Genomic DNA, 19,580 nt, shown 5'->3' with positions numbered 1-19,580 from the left:
TGCCAGTCGTAAAAGGCGACGAAAAGAACAAACCACTAATAGGGCTAACCCCCATTTTAGTGTGATTACTTGGTTCAGGACAGAACTAAAGAAGCCTCGGACAAGCGCCGTCATGGTCGGGGACGACGCTTGAACCCTATGCCCACCCACAATGGTAACGACACTGCTAGCCAACTGGAAAATGATTTAAATCCAAATAGAGGTGTTTTGCAGGATATGCTTCCTGCAACCACCCTAGAAGGAAAACAAAGACAGAGGATGAGATGGTCAGATGAAGTTAATCGACACCTCATGTTCTGTTATTACCAAGCAACAAACATAGGAACCAACACAATTGGATACAGATCACAAGTATACACAACATTTATTACCAGATACCCGGAATTAAAATTTTTAACAGAACAACGACTAGCTGATCAGATCCGTGTAATAATAAAAAATAACAGGATACCCCAGTCAGAATTAGAAAACATCAAACAACAAGTACAACAAATACTGGAACAAAATAATGTGCAATCAGAAGAAGAAAATACAGTAATGGACTCAAACATCCCAGAGCAAACAAACAAAGACCAACACGCATCAATTAAACAATCGGAGGAAAACGAAATCTCAAGACAGCCACCAGAACAAGCACAAATAGAACACGAAGAGACACATGTGTTAGATATAGAAGAGAAATTTCAGCTGACATATATAGAATACAAAGACACAAATACAGACATCAGACCATTCTTGCATAGACCGCCAAATAACCCACAAGTCGAAACAACAATAAAAACTATCAACACAATCATACACAACAAAATAAACGAAAATACAACTATGGAAGAGTTACAACTACTGGTTTATATAGGAGCACTCACTACAGTAAATATACACACTAGGCAGAGATCAGAACAAACCAACACACAGAAGAAACCCACAAAACCAGCATGGCAACACAGGCAACAGATAAGAATAGAAAAACTGAGAAAAGACATCGGACAGCTAACACAATTTATAAGAAATGAAATATCAGACAAAAAACGATAAAGGTTAGGTAAAATCTCACAACAAGAAGCAATAGAGCAATTAGATGAAAAGAAGCAGAAATTACAAGCATTGGCCAAACGACTTAGAAGATACAAAAAAATGTGAAAATAGAAGGAAACAAAACCAAACATTCAACACAAACCAAAAGAGATTTTACTAAACAATAGATAACACACACATTAAAATAGACAATCCACCAAACATAACAGACATGGAACACTTCTGGAGCAACATATGGTCAAACCCGGTACAACATAACAGGCATGCACGGTGGATACAAGCAGAAACACACATACAAGATGATACCACAAATGCCTGAAGTGATAATTTTGCAACATGAAGTCACCCGAGCAATTAATTCTACACACAATTGGAAAGCCCCTGGAAATGATAAAATAGCAAATTACTGGCTAAAGAAGTTCACCTCAACACATTCACATCTAACTAAATTATTTAACAGTTACATTGCAGACCCATACACATTCCCTGATACACTTGCACATGGAATAACCTATCTGAAACCTAAAGATCAAGCAGACACAGCAAACCCAGCTAAATATTGCCCCATAACATGCCTACCAACAATCTACAAAATATTAACTTCAGTCATTACACAGAAATTAATGACACATACAACACAGAACAAAATTATAAATGAAGAACAAAAAGGCTGCTGCAAAGGAGCACGAGGATGTAAAGAGCAACTGATAAAAGATACAGAGGTGACATATCAAGCTAAAACTAAACAAAGGTCGCTACACTACGCATACATTGATTACCAAAAAGCCTTTGATAGTGTACCCCACTCATGGTTACTACAGATATTGGAAATATACAAAGTAGATCCTAAATTGATACAGTTTCTAAACATAGTAATGAAAAACTGGAAAACCACACTTAATATCCTAACAAATTCAGATAACATCACATCACAGCCAATACAGATTAAGCGTGGAATATACCAAGGAGACTCATTAAGTCCTTTCTGGTTCTGTCTTGCTCTGAACCCACTATCCAACATGCTAAATAATACAAATTATGGATATAATATTACTGGAACATACCCACACAAAATCACACATTTGCTATACATGGATGATCTAAAACTACTGGCAGCAACCAATCAACAACTCAACCAATTACTAAAGATAACAGAAGTATTCAGCAATGATATAAATATGGCTTTTGGAACAGACAAATGTAAGAAAAATAGCATAGTCAAGGGAAAACACACTAAACAAGAAGATTACATATTGAATAACCACAGTGACTCCATAGAAGCGATGGAAAAAACAGATGCCTATAAATATCTAGGATACAGACAAAAAATAGGAATAGATAATACAAATATTAAAGAAGAACTAAAAGAAAAATATAGACAAAGGCTAACAAAAATACTGAAAACAGAATTGACAGCAAGAAACAAGACAAAAGCTATAAATACTTATGCTATACCAATATTGACCTACTCATTTGGAGTAGTGAAATGGAGTAACACAGACCTAGAAGCACTCAATACACTTACATGTTCACAATGCCACAAATATAGAATACATCACATACATTCAGCAACAGAAAGATTCACATTAAGCAGAAAGGAAGGAGGAAGGGGATTCATCGACATAAAAAACCTACATTATGGACAGGTAGACAATTTAAGAAAATTCTTTCTAGAACGAGCAGAAACTAGCAAAATACACAAAGCAATCACTCATATAAATACATCGGCTACACCACTGCAATTTCATAACCACCTCTACAACCCTTTGGATCACGTAACATCAACAGATACGAAGAAAGTAAATTGGAAAAAGAAAACACTACATGGCAAGCACCCGTATCATCTAACACAGCCACACATCGATCAAGACGCATCCAACACATGGCTAAGAAAAGGCAATATATACAGTGAGACAGAAGGATTCATGATTGCAATACAGGATCAAACAATAAACACCAGATATTACAGCAAGCATATTATTAAAGATCCCAATACCACAACAGATAAATGCAGACTTCGCAAACAACAAATAGAAACAGTAGATCACATCACAAGTGGATGTACAATACTAGCAAATACAGAATACCCCAGAAGACATGACAATGTAGCAAAAATAATACATCAACAGCTTGCCTTACAACATAAACTTATAAAACAACACGTTCCCACATACAAGTATGCACCACAAAATGTACTGGAGAATGATGAATACAAATTATACTGGGACAGAACCATTATAACAGATAAAACAACACCACATAACAAACCTGACATCATACTCACCAATAAAAAGAAGAAATTAACACAACTAATCGAAATATCCATACCCAATACAACAAATATACAAAAGAAAACAGGAGAAAAAATTGAAAAATACATCCAACTGACTGAGGAAGTCAAGGACATGTGGCATCAGGATAAAGTTGACATTATACCAATTATACTATCAACTACAGGAGTCATACCACACAATATCCACCAGTACATCAATACAATACAGCTACATCCAAACTTATATATACAATTACAGAAATCCGTAATTATTGATACATGTTCAATTACCCGAAAGTTCCTAAATGCAATATAACATATACCGTACAGTTAAAAGGAAGTGACGCTTGATCAAGGTCCGCGTCACTTCCCATTTTTAACCAGACTTAACGTCTGAGAAAGTAAAGAAATAATAATAATAATAATAATAATAATAATAATAATAATAATAATAATGGTTACTACAAATATTGGAAACATACAAAGTAGATCCTAAATTGATACAGTTCCTAAACATAGTAATGAAAAATTGGAAAACCACACTTAATATCCAAACAAATTCAAATACTATCACATCACAGCCAATACAGATTAAGCGTGGAATATACCAAGGAGACTCATGAAGCCTTTTCTGGTTCTGCCTTGCTCTGAACCCACTATCCAACATGCTAAATAATACAAATTATGGATACAATATTACTGGAACATACCAACACAAAATCACACATTTGCTATACATGGATGATCTAAAACTACCGGCAGCAACAAATCAACAACTCAACCAATTGCTAAAGATAACAGAAGTATTCAGCAATGATATAAATATGGCTTTTGGAACAGACAAATGTAAGAAAAATAGCATAGTCAAGGGAAAACACACTAAACAAGAAGATTACATATTGGATAACCACAGCGACTGCATAGAAGCGACGGAAAAAACAGATGCCTATAAATATCTAGGATACAGACAAAAAATAGGAATAGATAATACAAATATTAAAGAACTGAAAGAAAAGTATAGGCAAAGACTAACAAAAATACTGAAAACAGAATTGACAGCAAGAAACAAGACCAAAGCTATAAATACTTATGCTATACCAATATTGACCTACTCATTTGGAGTAGTGAAATGGAGTAACACAGACCTAGAAGCACTCAATACACTTACACGATCACAATGCCACAAGTATAGAATACATCACATACATTCAGCAACAGAAAGATTCACTTTAAGCAGAAAGGAAGGAGGAAGGAGATTTATCGACATAAAAAACCTACATTATGGACAGGTAGACAATTTAAGAAAATTGTGTGAGCTGGTTGGTTAGTATTTCTCAAATTGTGGCACTCCCTTCCTCCTGAAACTCACAGCAGGCTGGAGCAGCAGGGCATTGCTATTGGGTGCTAATGACTTCATTTGCCCTGTTTAGTTAGCTCCTGCTGGAGCCCTGCCAGGGCTGTTAAGGTTTCACAAACTGGCTTTCAGTGGTGCTGGCTGTTGTATTCCACTTTGTCAGCATCCTCAGAGTGCTCTTGACTCTGAATATGCCTTATTGTGTAATGGTGCCTGGACTTTAGGCTGGTAACAGCTTACCTCTGTGATGATGTTATGCCAGTCAACACATTAATAGTTCATTACCCCATAAGTTGTGGCACAGTACTCACTCAGCTACACAAAATGCAGTTCGTATTCCCATACAGCTTCTGAAATTTGTTGTTCCAAAAGGGGTCCATATGGACAAGCATCAAAACCATTAAAGTGTTTAAACTTCATTATTAGGGACACCTCTTCCAAAGTGTAAAGCTATTGTGCAGTGTTTTCTTTGTAAAATAGTGTGCCCCATATGACCGTCAGGTTGTGTCCAGCATATGTGCGTTACAGTCAGACACAGTGATTTACACATAACTATAAGCATCTCATTCATTCTAAGGCAGTATAGGATGCAAAATGAAATTCCTGGACTGTTTTGCTTTGAGTCGAGCAACTTACCTGATGAGTGATGCCTCACTTTCAACAGACTATTAGTAACCATATCATTACTCTTCTGAAGGATGAGACTTCGTCAGTGTCAGAGGCTGGGTACAGTACAACGTTCCTAAGAGCACAGTGTGGTAGTGAATACAATATGAGAAAACTGGAGAATATAGCAGCTGGGAGAACTGGACTTCATGGGTGTTAATATTACAACAGGATAGTGATGTGGTTAACACATCATGGAAAAAAAAAAATCTGTTTACACCCAGTGTAGTTAAAACATGCTACTGTGTTTGCTGGGTCAGAGGACAGTTTAGTGCAGGCTTTGGGAAGCTGGAATACAAAGCAACCATGCAGCCATGAAGTATACTGAACTCAACCAGATAAAATTTCCAAGAATGCTATCAGCCGTTACCAGCAACACATTGTTTTCCAACAAATTAACACTTTCCTCAGCCAGTGATGGTCCTTGTAAGAGTACCGAATGGTTGTAATTAAACTTTCCTATTTAATATGTTGTAATGTGGAAACTAATTACCAAACTTGATAGCATTAATGTCCAGAGTATGGGGTGCATGATTGCCATGCATCACAGTGCCACCACCCAGTTCCAACTATGGCCACCAGATGCCATGATCAGTCATTGTGACTCAGTCTCACACAACTGAAAGTTGTAGTGCACTTGTTGACATATCAACATGAGCTTGGACAAAAGAAGCAGGGCATTATTTGTGAAGCTTTATTATCAAAACAACAGTAATGCTGCAGCTGCACTTCGAGAATATCACCAGCTGAAAGGATTACGGAAGTATCCTCTACCTCCATGTGCTGTGCACCGCATGGTGCAGAAATCTGAATCAACTGGAGAACTGGGCTGCACTCCGGGAAGAGGCTGACGACTGTTTGCACCACAGGTGGTTGATGAAATCGCAGTTGCCATGGCAGGCAAGGCTGCAAGCAATTCCCAATTGTCAGGCAGTGCACGTGCTGTGTCATCACAGTTGAATATCGTGTGGTCCATTGTATGGAAGGTGCTTCGAACCATTCTCAAATGATATCCTTACAAGATCCATATCGTACAGCAGCTTCCATCACAGGATGGACAAAGACGTGTTGACTTTGCTCTCCACTTTCTCACAAGAACTGAAGTTGACTACGGCTGGCTCTGGACCATTCTGTGGACAGACAAAGCTCATTTTTCTCTGGCGGGTGCAATAAACAGAGTTGTGGATTGTAGGGTGAACACATCACGGTATGATACGGCTTCACGGCTATGTTCATCACTGGCAAAGTCTTTTTGAACAGGCTGGCACTCAAGGACCAAATATGTGCAGTGTGCCTGGCCAACATTACTGTGAAATGCTTTTCCAGCATGTCATCCCAAGCCTACAGGAGAAAGATGCATTAACTCAACAATTTTCATGCAAGATAGGGCCCCACCACTTATAACTCTTGAAGTTCACCTGCTTCTCTGAAACACATTTGGAAGCGATCAAGTTATCAGCTGACCATTTCCAAATGCTTGGCCGGCAAGATCACCTGATCTCATTTCCTGTGATTTCTGGTTGTGGAGCTACCTGAATGACAAGGTTTACTAGGGGAACATTCACACATTTGCTGATCTGAAGCACAGCATATGAAGAGAGGTAGCCAGCATACCTATGGACATGCTTCGTTCTGCTATGCAGAATATCATCCTGCGCTTTCAGACTCTTGTGGACTCTGTTGGGTGTCATATTGAGTGCCTTTTGTAGCAGTAATGGTACTGTTATGTAATGGTATGATGTACTGTAGCAGCACATTAACAGTGTTTCCGTTGAATTGATTCTGCATTATTTCTCTTTCCGATGTCCTTGACATTAATACTACCAAGTTTGACACTCTTATGGTAATTAGTTTGCGTGCTATAACATGTTAAATATGGCGCTTGCTCTCTGCATGCAAGCTATTGGCCCCGATGAACAAAATGAACAAGACATTTTCTTTAGGAATTTTAAAGTAGCTTTATGTTTGAGTTATTCAAGAAAAAGAATAGAGAAGTGGCCCCTTCAGATGCAACCTCACCCCAACACTCGAACCCCCCGTCTCCCAGTAGTCAGGTAGTTCATGGCTCTCCCTCCTATGACTGGGCTGCTACTGCCTCAGATCAGTTAGCTATTCTGTTAACATAATTAATTTAAGCTTTCCCATGAGGGTACTGAAAGACAAAAGACTTTTCTAAACATGTTTGCATAAACTAATTATGTTTACAATTTGATCTCAGCTTAACCTCTACAAGCACAGTACTTACATAGTAAGAGCACCATACATACAGAATAATTTAATTGTTCATTTTATTCTATTAAAACTCACACAAATGTCAGTTTTACGCATTTTAAGTGCATGACTTAGGGTCTGACATGATAAAAGCCCAGAAAAAAAAAAAAAAAAAAAAAAAACGTAAAAATTGAACATGGGAAATAATTCATGTATTCAGTTCAAAATTAAACTACATTAAAATTCCTATGAAAAAAGTCTTCTTCATTTTTTCTGTTGGACCAACAATTTTTGTGTTGATAGCAAGAATACTAAAAATCTTGTACATGTGCTGTTGCTTGAGTGAGTTTTGTAGGCCAGTTTGTGGTAGTCTCCCCCACTTCATGGATAACAAGTGTCCCTGTGAAATTGTTAGTATCTGCTTCCTGTAAATCACTGTGGTATGTTGTAAACAATTACCATTAATACCCCGTACATTTGTATCTCGTGCCGATTTTTACTTTCATTTGGTGTCTTTCTTATGTACCTAGTACTTTAAACTATCAATCATTTCATTTCTGTTTGGTTTACACATTCCTATTAATTTCAGCCACAGCAATGGTTGTCCCTTGTATGATGACACTAGCCTCAAAATATGGGTCTCATGACCAGAAAGGAACTGTTATGGGCATCTTCAGATCATTAGGAGCGTTAGCCAGAGCTGTTGGACCTATAATTGCATCAATAGGTAAAGTATTACTGCTAGAAAATTTTGCATGTAAAGCCAGAGATATATGCTGTTAATGTTAACAATTTAACTTCAGTACTGTAGAAGCATACATGTCAAATGCACAGGGAATACAACACTCTCAAAAAGAACAATGATAGTGAAGTAAACAGTATATACTATGCAGATACCTCCAGTTTGAAAGATTCGTGGTCAACTCGCCCTGAAGGAAAGGTTGCTTGTATTCTTATGAAGAACAAAGTTTCCTTGAGAGTTGTCTTCCCTAGCATCTGTTCAGCATTAAGATGCAGTAATTGTATTTAACAAGTATTTTCGTGCACGAACATACATTTACTTGAATTTAGAAACAGTTTCTATTAGATTAATGTGGTTTTTATTTATTTTTATCTGATTTAGGGTATTGGAGTATTGGTTCAACACCCACGTACATCATGGGTGGAACTTTGTTGTTGTGGCCATGGTTGAAACTTAAGACAAGCAATACTTAGTTGTGAACTCCATCCCTGAACAGAAGTTTTACCTCTACAACATCATGGACACACATCTTCAGGAAGGTATTAAACATTTGACATAATAATGTAGTTTTTTTTTAAATATTGTGTGTTACCTGGAAACCTTGGATGGTTACTTGTAGTCATCATCGTCTTAACTCCAGTTTCTTTTCCTATTAGCATGATTGATTGCAGTAATAACTAAGCCTACCATGCAAAATATTAGCTACCCCCTTATCCGAAATCCCCTGAAAAGCACAAACTAATTAGTGTAGAACTGGTACAGTGATGTTGTGTGTCTCTCCAGCAAAATCATGTAACTGGATAAATAAAAACTACCCACCAAGCAGTGGCAGGAGCACAAATTTGCAAGCTTTTGGAGCCAGGGGCTCCTTCCTCTGATGAAAGCGGAGAAAGAGGGTGAAGGGAAAGGACTGGTAAGGTTTGAGAAATGGGGAGAGTTTGGAAATGTCACCTAGATCAGGGGAGACTTTCCAGATGGGATGAGAAGAAAAAATTGAATGTTCAGGACCACACTGGACAAGATTAAAAATCCTGAGAGTTTGAAGGTGGAAAATAGGATAATACACAAGACAGAGATTACTAACAGAACATTGTGCACAAGTTAATAAGAGCATAAAGCTAAGTGCATCATATGTAGTAGAGGTGGGGAGGAGGAAGGGGATAGACCAATTCTAAAAATAAAAGATTTAGAAAACTGAACAGTAATGAAGAAAGGACTAGTTACTGAAAAGAAATGTTGAGACCAAAGAAATTAACATAAATTAAGCCCAGGTGGGTGGCAAGACCCAAGGACACATAACGCCAGTTCTAACCCTATCTTCCTCACTTCTTAATTTTTTATCAGCCCATTAAAGTTGCAATGTTTGAATGTAGCACCATGTCTCAAATGCTTAGATTCCTTTCTTTCCCATATGCCCCCAGTCACTGATTCTCTTTTGTTCCCTACAATGCAGTGCTCCAAAAATATATTGGAAATTTCTTTATCAAATGAAGACCTACATTTCATCCAACTTAACTTCTTTTAGCAAGAAATACTGTCTTTGCCTGTGCTCATTAGCTTTCTGTGTTATGCTTTCTTCATACACCATGCATTACTTTACTGCAAAGATAAAAATATTCTTTCATTTCAGCTAGTACATAATACGAACTTTGATGTCAAGTGTAACACTAATCTCACTGCTAGTACACCTCATTACAGGGTTTACTCTCAATCTACACTCCTGCAAGCTGATCCCACATATTAAGAAAATTTTCCATGATGCACAGCATTAGTGTTCTCAAATTATTTATGGCTTTTATTGGGGTTTGAGCCATCAGATGACCCTAAAGTTACTGTAGCTCTACAGTCACAGGGATGGGTTGTCCACAGCTGTGCCTGTACCCTTTTAACAACACCAGCTGTCAGAAATAGGTGTTATCAGGTAAGCATCATTTACATGCACAAGCTCTGTCCAGCCTTCTCTCCACCAGGGGGCTCGTCGATCTTTGGCAGGTTCCTGCTTGGCTACCACAGGGCCACAGCCTTTGCAGCATATTTCCCTTCTGTGCATTTCCCATATGTGCATGTCTATCCTCTTGCTGTTCTTTTTCTCTTCCCTTGGGGAACATGTCTGCGATGCTTATAGGAATATTCCGCATTGTTCGTAGCTGACAAAAGAACAGATTCACCACTGTTTTTCATTCCTTTTTCCTTTCTTCATTCACCTTCTCCTATCCTTCCTCTGCTTTGGCATTTGAGACTCCTCTTTCTTCTTCTTTCTCTGTGTGCTCCTGAAGGCTGGACCATGCATCTGATGCATAACAGGTGTCTGGGTAATGCATAATTCCCAGCCCCAGGTCAACAGGTAGGGTTGGCATGTACTCCCTGGTACAGGCCAGGCCCAAGGAGTGATGACTGCCTGAGCTGCAATCTTCCCAAATTGGTCCCTCTGTCAGGTGTTCAGAGGTGTGACATGAGGTGTGGACAATCACCTAAGGTGAGTGTGCCTTCTTGTGAAGGGGGCCCCCGTTGGAAGCAGTGCACCATTGGTGATGCTGGCAATCATGGGGCATTTTCTCACAATGAACCAATCATTATTCCCATGATGTTATGTAGACTAGGCTGCTCAACGGTCTGACCAAGGCTTAAATCCAAACGTATCTCTCTGATCAGTGTGTCATTGGCATCCATCAGGTGGTGAAAAAGGTAGATGCCTCCTGAGTGCCCACAAGCGCTCTTTTTCTCACCTTTGATAGAGTGGTGCCTCAGTCCAAGATCAAAGCAGGCTATGAAGTTATCATAGTCCAACCGTACATTCTGAACACGATGCACTGCTACCAGTGTCATCATTTCAACCACACTCTAATGTCTTGTCAACACCTGGCCAAATGTGTAACCTGTGGTAGATATGCACACGAGGGCAATTGTCCGCCTCCTTCTCCTCACTATATCAACTGCAATGGCAACCATGCTGCCTCCTTCGAGGTTGTCCCACTTATCTTGACGAGCGGGCTGGCCAGGAGGTTCGGGTAATGGGAAAAGTACCTTACCCGGTCGCTCACTATTTATTGGCTAGTTGCAAACCCTGCATTCTACCATCTGACACTCACAGTACTGTACTTGCTACATATTGCTCCATGATGGACATGGCCAAGCAGATGAGTGACATCAAATTCAGCTCCAAGGTTGTGCAATTGCCCAGTGGCATGAAAGCATTGCCATCTCCTCGTCTAGGTGTGTAACAAGCCATCAAACTCTCGCCTCATGGGGCAGTCACCAGCTACACAACCGGCAGGCTGGAAAAGACAGAAGGAATACTCATGTAGAGACTTCCAGCATCTCTCCAGCCAACCAACACTGAGTCTTCCTCTTTTAACCACAAAGGCTGAGGAAGTCAAACAAAGGCAAACAGCCTTCTCCTTTGCCGACTCAAAAATCCTGTTCGACAGTGTCACCACGTGATATGGCTGGCCTCTGTGTCGCCATTGCACACCACCAACAATTTTCTGTGCTGAACTCCACAGGGTGACAGCAGAAGAAAGCCGATGCTTCTATGTACCTCATAGAGCACGATGCTCCTGCCTCAGTGCCCTGTAGACGTGAGTCTTTGCAAGCTGGCACTCAGCAGCTGCCAAGGTGACACCCCTTCATTTTTTCCTCATCATGGCTCTCCGTTCATGACCTTTGATCCAACAAAGAGGATTTACAGCTGCTTTCAAAATCACAGCATCCACTTATTCCATGACTTCAAGATAGAAGAAAAATGCATCCTCACAACCTCTTTGAGCTTTCGCATTCTCACATTCCCTCCCGGTCCATTTTGACCCCCCCCCCCCCCCCCCCCCCGCCCCCGGTTGGCATTCCAATTCATGGGGGAATCATTCTGCTCATACAGGAGGACGTTCATAGTCAATACATCTCCCTGACTACCCATCTCCTAGCTGTTGCAGTTTGCCTTTTTCTACCATACTTGACCTTTTCCCTTTGTACCGTTTAAATCCCTCCATCATTCGATGTCACGAGGGCAGACTTCCTCCAGCTTATTGGGCAGCTACCTCACCACCTTATTGGACAGCTACCTCAGCCCATTCTGGTGCTTGGTGACTTCAGTGCACACCATCCCCTTTGGGGTTCTCCCAGAATCTGCCTGCGAGGTGCCCTCTTGGCTGACTTCTTAATCAAATAACCTCTTCCACCTTAACTCAGGAGCGCCCACATTCCTTCCAGACTCCGAGCGTCCACATTCCTTCCAGACTCCGAGCGCCCACATTCCTTCCAGACTCCGAGCGCCCACATTCCTTCCAGACTCCGAGCGCCCACATTCCTTCCAGACTCCGAGCGCCCACATTCCTTCCAGACTCCGAGCGCCCACATTCCTTCCATACTCCTTGCAAACCTGTTCACATTTGGACTTAGCCTTCTGCACTGCCCAGCTTGCCCATTGTTTCAAGTGGTCCATTCTCCCTGACACATACTCGAGTGACCATTTCCTGTGTGTTATCCACTTGCTGACTCCTACCCCACCTAGGTACCCCCCCCCCCCCCCCTCCCCCAAATGGCAGCTTATTAATGTCTATGGGAGGCTTTACTCCTCCCTGGTGACCTTTGACGAACAAGATTCCCCAGTTGTGATGACCAGTGGAATATCTTACAAACATTATCCTTACCACTGCAGAATGTTCCATTCCTTATACTTCCTCCTTACCATGTCTTGTCCCAGTCCCGGCAGACTGAGGTGTGCAGCAATGCAGTTCACATGTTGTGACAAAATCTCCGCATTTTCAACCATCATCCTATGATGGCAAACTGCATTCATTATAAGCAAATGTGTGCACAGTATTGTCGCATTCTTCGGAATAGCAAAAGAGCTAGTGGGATTTCATTTACTAGTTCTTTTAACAGTTCCACTCTCTCTTCCATCATGTGGGCCAATATGCAACGGATCTCTGGGACCAAGATCCATCCCCGAATTTCGGGCCTGACAATAGCAGATGATATCATTGTGGAGCCTGTTGCTATCTCCAACTCCTTGGGCCGCCATTTTACGGAGATTTCGAGCTCCTCTCACTATAATATTGTCTTCTTGCATTGGAAGCAAGTAGAGTCGTCTCAGGTGATACCCTTCTCTTCTCAGAATCATGAGTGCTACAATACCGCCTTTACCATGAGGGAACTAGATCATGCTCTCACTTCATCCCATTCCTCCTTCCCAGGGCCAGACACTATTCACATTCCGATGTTGTAGCACCTTTTTCTTGCAGGCGAGCACTTTCTACTTAATATTTACAACTGCATCTGGGCAGAGGCCACAAATCCCAAACACTGGCATGAAGCCACTATACCCATACCTAAGCCCAGTAAGGACAAACACCTTCCTTCTAGCTACCATCCCATTTCTCTCACCAGCTGTGTTTACAAGGTGATGGAACGTATGATTCATGCCCAGCTGGTATGGTGGCTCAAGTCTCGCCAATTACTAACCGCTGCACAGTGTGGATCATGAGCGTGCTGTTCTGCAGTTGACTATCTCATCACTTTGTCCACCCATGTCATGAAAGGTTGTCTACAGAAATCCCAGACTGTGGCCATGTTTTTCAATTTGGAGAACGCCTGCAATGCCTGCTGGAGGGTTGGTATCCTCCGTACTCTCTACACGTGGGGCTTCTGTGGCTGCCTGCCCCATTTACTTCAGGAATTTTTAAAAGACCGAGTTTTCAGGTTGAGCATGGGTCTGCCTCATTGAACATCTTTATCCAAGGAAACGGTGTGCCTCATGGTCCCATCTTGAGTGTTGGCCTCTTTGCTATCGCCATTAACCCTATAATTGCCTGTCTCCTGCCATCTCACTTTTTGTTGACTATTTTGCCATCTATTGCAGTTCTCCACGCACTTCTCGTTCAGTGGCCTCTTGATAGTCTTAACTCATGGAGCATCGACAATGGATTTCATTTTTCCATTGATAAAACCATTTGTATGAATTTCTGGCAGCGCAATTAATTTCTTCCATCGTCCTTACATCTTGGGCCTGTCGCATTTCCATTCATTGAAACTACGAAATTCCTGGGGCTCATGATTGATACGAAACATTCTTGGTCCTTCCACATACCTTACCAGGCAACCCGCTGTATGTAGTCCCTCAGTGTTCTACATGTCCTCAATGGTATTTCCTGGGGTGCCATCAGACCACCCTCCGGTACCTTGTCCATTCAAATGTAGACCATGGGTATTTTATTTATGCCTCTGCACATCTGTCCCTCTTATGCTGTCTCAATACTATCCACCATTGTGGCATCTGTTTTGCCACTAGCACCTTTTACACTAGTCTGGTTGAGTGTCTGTATGCAGAAGCTGCCGAATGACCTCTGTCCTATCACCGTGACCTCCCCAGGGGGCTTGCCACTCTTTGGCAGGTTCATACTTGGCTACCACTGAGCCCAGCCTTGGCACCACTTTTTCCCTTTCGTGGTTCATGTCTATCCTCTTGTTGTTCTTTTTACCCTCCCTTGGGGAACATGTCTGGGTATTATTGGGAATGTGCTGCATTCTGCCACTGATGAGGGAACAGTTTCACCTTTGTTTTTCGCTCCCTTTTCCTTTCTTTGTTTCCCTTCTCCTCTCACTCCTCCACTTCATCATTTTGGGATCCTCTTCTTCTTCTTCTTCTTCTTCTTCTTCTTCTTCTTCTTCTTCCTCCGTGTGCACTCCTTACGGCTGGCCCACGCGTCTGATGTGTAACAGGTGACAGGGTTACGTGTAATTCCCAGCCCCAGATCGACAGGTAGGGTTCACATAACCCCTGGTACAGGCCAGGCCCAGGGAGGGATGATTGCCTGTGCTGTAACCTTCTGAAATTGCCGATTGGTCACTCTGTCAGGTGTTCAGGAGGTATGACCTGAGGTGTGAACAATCACCTAAGGCAGGTGCTCCCCCTTGTGGAGGCGGCCCCCAGTTGGAAGGAGCATGCCATTGGAGACGCTGGCAGTCATGGGGGATTTCCTCACGATGAGTCAATCATCTTCCCACTCAACATCTACAAAACGCAATGAGGCTGATGATTCAAAGACCCTTCCCACTGCACCACAGTTGTCGTGGTCTCACGTGCTGAAGACAGTCAGTCCTTTGTCACAGTAAATCCATTTATTATTCACAAAAGTGTAGACGAAATTGCTGGCCCTGTGAAATCCTGCTCTCATTTACGGAATGGCACTTTGCTGTTGGAGACCACTTCTGATTCTCAAGCACAACTGGTGCTTACTGCCTCGCTTCTCCATGTGTACCCTGTTCGTGTTAAGGCCCATAGAACTTTGAATTCTTCCCATGGTGTAATTTACACCAGGCTTCTTGACGATTTAACCTGAAATACAATCTTACCTCTCTGATCAGGGTGTCATTGCCGTCCATCGTGTAATGAAAAAGGTAGATTCCTCCTTAGTGCCCACCCGCACTCTCTTTCTCACCTTTGGTACTTCTGTCCAAGCTCAAAGCAGGCTATGAAATTACCACACTTTGGCTATACATTCTGAACCAGATGTGCTGCTACCAGTGTCATCATTTCAACAACACTAGAACATCTTGACACTCAGCCAAATGTATCACCTGTGGTAGGGATGCGCATGAGGGCAATTGTCCACCTCCTTCTCCGTGATTTATCAACTGCAATGGCGGCCATGCTGCCTCCTCTCAGGATTATCCAGTGTATCTTGATGAGCAGGCTGTTCGAGAGATTCAGGTAAAGGTGAAGGTGCCTTATCCAGTCGCTCACAAATTACTGGCTAGTCACAAACCCTGGGTTCTCCCATCTGGTACCCATAGTTCTGTTCTTGTTACCTCTCACTCCTCGCTCCACAAAAGACATGGCCACGTAGACATGTGACCTCTGATTCAGCTCTGAGGTTGTGAAATCGCCCAGTGTCAAGTAGCATTGCCATATCCCGTCCAGCTATGTAACAAGCTGTCAAACTCTCACCTCAAGGGGTGAAGCGACCAGCTACACAACCGGTAGGCTGGAAAGGACAGGAGTACTCCCATGAGACTTCCTCCGTCCCTCCAGCAGAACAACATCCGAGACTTCATCTAACCAGGAAGGCTCGAAGAAGTACACCAAAGGCAAACGATCTTCTCCTTCACCACCTCTAAGATCCTCTTCGAAGGTGTCACCATGTGATACTTTAGTCCGGCCAGCCTCCGTGTTGCTTGTGCACACCAACTACTATTTTTCAGCATTGAACTTCACATACTGACCTTACAAGCAAGCTGATGCTTTTGTGGACCCCATGGAGCAGGATCCTCCTGCCTGTGCTGCTGAGGTGACACCCATATGTCTCTTCCTCATCATGACTGTTCTCCAAAGGAACATTTGCAGCCTTCGGTCCCACAAAGATGATGTACGGCTGCTTTTAGAATCGCAGTGTCCCCTTATACTCTGTCTTTCAGGAAATGAAATTGCGCCCTCACGACTGCTTTGAGCTTTCGCATTTCTTACCAATTCGTTTTAATCTTCCCCCTGAAGTTGGCATTCCCTCTCATGGGAATGTCATGCTGCTCATATGGGATGACATTCATAGTCAACCCATCTCCCTGACTACCGATCTTCAAGCTGTTGCAGTTCGCCTTTCCCTTTCCCACCTGATTTTTTCCGTCTGTACCATCAACTTATTGAACAGCTACCTCCCCCATTTTTGCTATTTGGTGACTTTTAATGCACATCATACCCTTTGGAGTTCTCCCAGGACCTGCCAGAGAGGTGCCCTCTTGGCTGACCTTCTTAACCAACTTAACATCCTCTGCCTTAACACTGGAGCACCCACTTACCTTTCCTACTCCTCACACACCTATTCCCATTTGGACCTCACCTTGTGCACTGCCCAGCTAGCCCCTCATCTTGAGTGGTCCATTCTTTCTGACACCTACTTGACCAACCATTTCCCGTGTGCTATCCATTTGCTAACTCCTGCCCCATCTGCGTGCACACCTAAATGGCATCTTCCTAAGGCTAACTGGGAGCTATACTCCTCCCTGGCGACCTTCAAAGAACAAGATTTCCCTAGTTGTGATGAACAGATAGAATATCTCACAAACATTGTCATTACTTTTAATTTAATTTTATCCATATTTTTCAGCTTCAAACGTGACTGTACTCAATACACTCGAGGTATGAATTTAAAAATTCCTTCAATCATAATTTTTCGTGTTTTATTCAGTATACGATGCATTTCAGACCATGTGGGTCCATCTTCAGGTGTAATTCATCCTAATACATGCTTTATTTGTTCTCTTGAATGAGATGAAATGCCTATTCCTGTCATGAAAAGGTTTTATGTTAGGTTGTGAATTCTGTTTGTTCATTTAACATTGATTCTGGTTGTTTGATTTTGTGGAGGTATATCTCCAGTTGTTCTGACAGATTTAAGGTCTTACCATTGGCTTCATATGTAATACTACCAACTTGTTTTCTAGATTGTTGATGACATCTCATTTCCAACATATGTTGTGCAATGACTGATTTTTCAAAGTGGTTGAGCCTGAAAGCTTTTACCTGTTCCTGAAAGCGGGTTTTGAAGTTTCTGCATGTTTTCTGTACATAGTAGGCAGGACAACTGGGGCATGATACTTTGTACATGCCACTGTTATTGTATGTTTGTGTATTTGATTTTATGTTATGGATGATTAAGTTTCCTAATTTATTATTAGTTGAGAATGAAACTGTTACTTTTTGTGATATGGGGCCCAGGTATGGGATACTGGCGAATATCTTCGTTTCTTTCATAGTGTTGTCATTCGTTGTCTTGCTTATCTTGCTGTTGTGTATTTGTCTGTCTAAATTGTCAGTTGTTTTAGCTGTGTAGACATTGCTTATGGCAATGCTCTTTATTGTATCTATATCATTCTTGAGGGTGTTTCCCTCTAGATCAAGAGAGTGTACTCTGTGTAGCATGAACCTAAATGCAGCATGTTTCTGTGTGGTGGGATGGCATGATGAGTTGTCCAGTGTTATGTCTGTGTATGTGTGTTTTCTTTGTATGCTGAACTTATGTTTCTGTTGATGGTTGGAGATTTTAAGATCCAGGAAATTTATGCTTTTGTTGTCCTCATGTTCTATTGTGAATTTTATGTTGTTGTGGAAAGAATTGAATACTGCTAGTAGTTCTTTGATCTCATCTTTTGTTTCATCAAATAGAAGCAAGGTATCATCAACATGTCTTCAGTGATACATTATTTTACTTTTGAATTTATTGTTTTCTTTAAAGAACTGACTTTCTAGATGATTGAGAAATATGTCCGCCAGAAAACTTGATATGCTACTGCCCATGGCAAGACCCTCATCCTATTGGTAAACTTTCCCATTGAATGTGAAGTAATTGTGAGACAATATTAGCTGCAACATGTCCTTGACTTCTGATATTTCTGCAATTGACAATTTTTTATGTTTTATTAAGTTTTCAAAAATTATGTCTGTTGTTTCTTTAGTTGGTACATATGTAAATAGGTTAGTTACATCAAAAGAGGCAAACATGGCACCTGCAGGAATATTTATGTATTTAATTTTAGTTGCTAATTTCTTTGTGATCTTAACTGAGTATGATTTATCAAATGTACAGTACTGTTCCAGAATTTTGTCCAGTAATTGGGAGAATTTGGAAGCAGGTGTATTCCGTGCATTAACATATGCATTGTATACTGAATAAAACACGAAAAATTGTGACTGAAGGCATTTTTTAATTCATACCTCGAGTGTTATCATTACTACTACAGAACATTCCATACCCTGCACTTCCTCTCTACCACATTGTGTGCCAGTCCCTTGGTGGACTGAGGAATGCCGCGACACAATTTGTGCACAGAGACGTGCTCTCCACGTTTTTAACCGCCACCTTACACTGGCAAACTGCATTCATTATAAACAGATGCGTGCAAAGTGTCCTCATCTTCTTCAGGATAGCAAAAAAGCTAGTTGTATTTCATTCACTAGTTCTTTTAACAGTTCCACACCTTCCTCTTTTGTGTGGACCAACCTCCGAAGGCTCTCTGGAACGAAGATCCATTCCCCAATTTCTGGCCTGACAGTCACTGATGATGTCATCGTGACACTATTGCTATTTTCAACATGTGGACCACCATTTTGTGCAAGTCAGGAGCTCTACCCACTATCAATCTGCCTTCCTCCATTGGAAACGAGCAGAGGAGGCTTGGGCTATATCTTTCTCTTCTTTGAATTGTGGGTGCTACAATGCAGTTGCCTTTACCATGAGGGAGCTAGATCATGCTCTCAGTTCATCCCGATCTCCGCCCCAGCACGAGACACCATCCGCATTCAGATGTTG

The 19,580-nt window shown here is 41.5% G+C and overlaps 1 protein-coding gene across 3 annotated transcripts in view; it reads left to right on the top strand.

Moving 5' to 3' along the window:
* The window catches only part of LOC124612981 (major facilitator superfamily domain-containing protein 10), a 150,114-nt gene that overhangs the window by 114,712 nt on the left and 15,822 nt on the right, over nucleotides 1-19,580 (top strand). For all 3 annotated transcript variants that reach the window (XM_047141518.1, XM_047141517.1, XM_047141516.1), the window contains 2 exons: nucleotides 8,128-8,265; nucleotides 8,662-8,819. In XM_047141518.1, the coding sequence (XP_046997474.1) occupies nucleotides 8,128-8,265; nucleotides 8,662-8,753 (230 nt within the window). In that variant the 3' untranslated portion in view covers nucleotides 8,754-8,819. The remainder of the gene's footprint in view (nucleotides 1-8,127; nucleotides 8,266-8,661; nucleotides 8,820-19,580) is intronic.

The sequence above is a fragment of the Schistocerca americana genome, chromosome 4 (genome assembly GCF_021461395.2).
Source record: "Schistocerca americana isolate TAMUIC-IGC-003095 chromosome 4, iqSchAmer2.1, whole genome shotgun sequence".
In the NCBI taxonomy this organism is placed as follows: domain Eukaryota; kingdom Metazoa; phylum Arthropoda; class Insecta; order Orthoptera; family Acrididae; genus Schistocerca; species Schistocerca americana.
The sequence above is the reverse complement of the archived record's forward strand: the minus strand, read 5'-3'. Positions and strand labels throughout refer to the sequence as shown.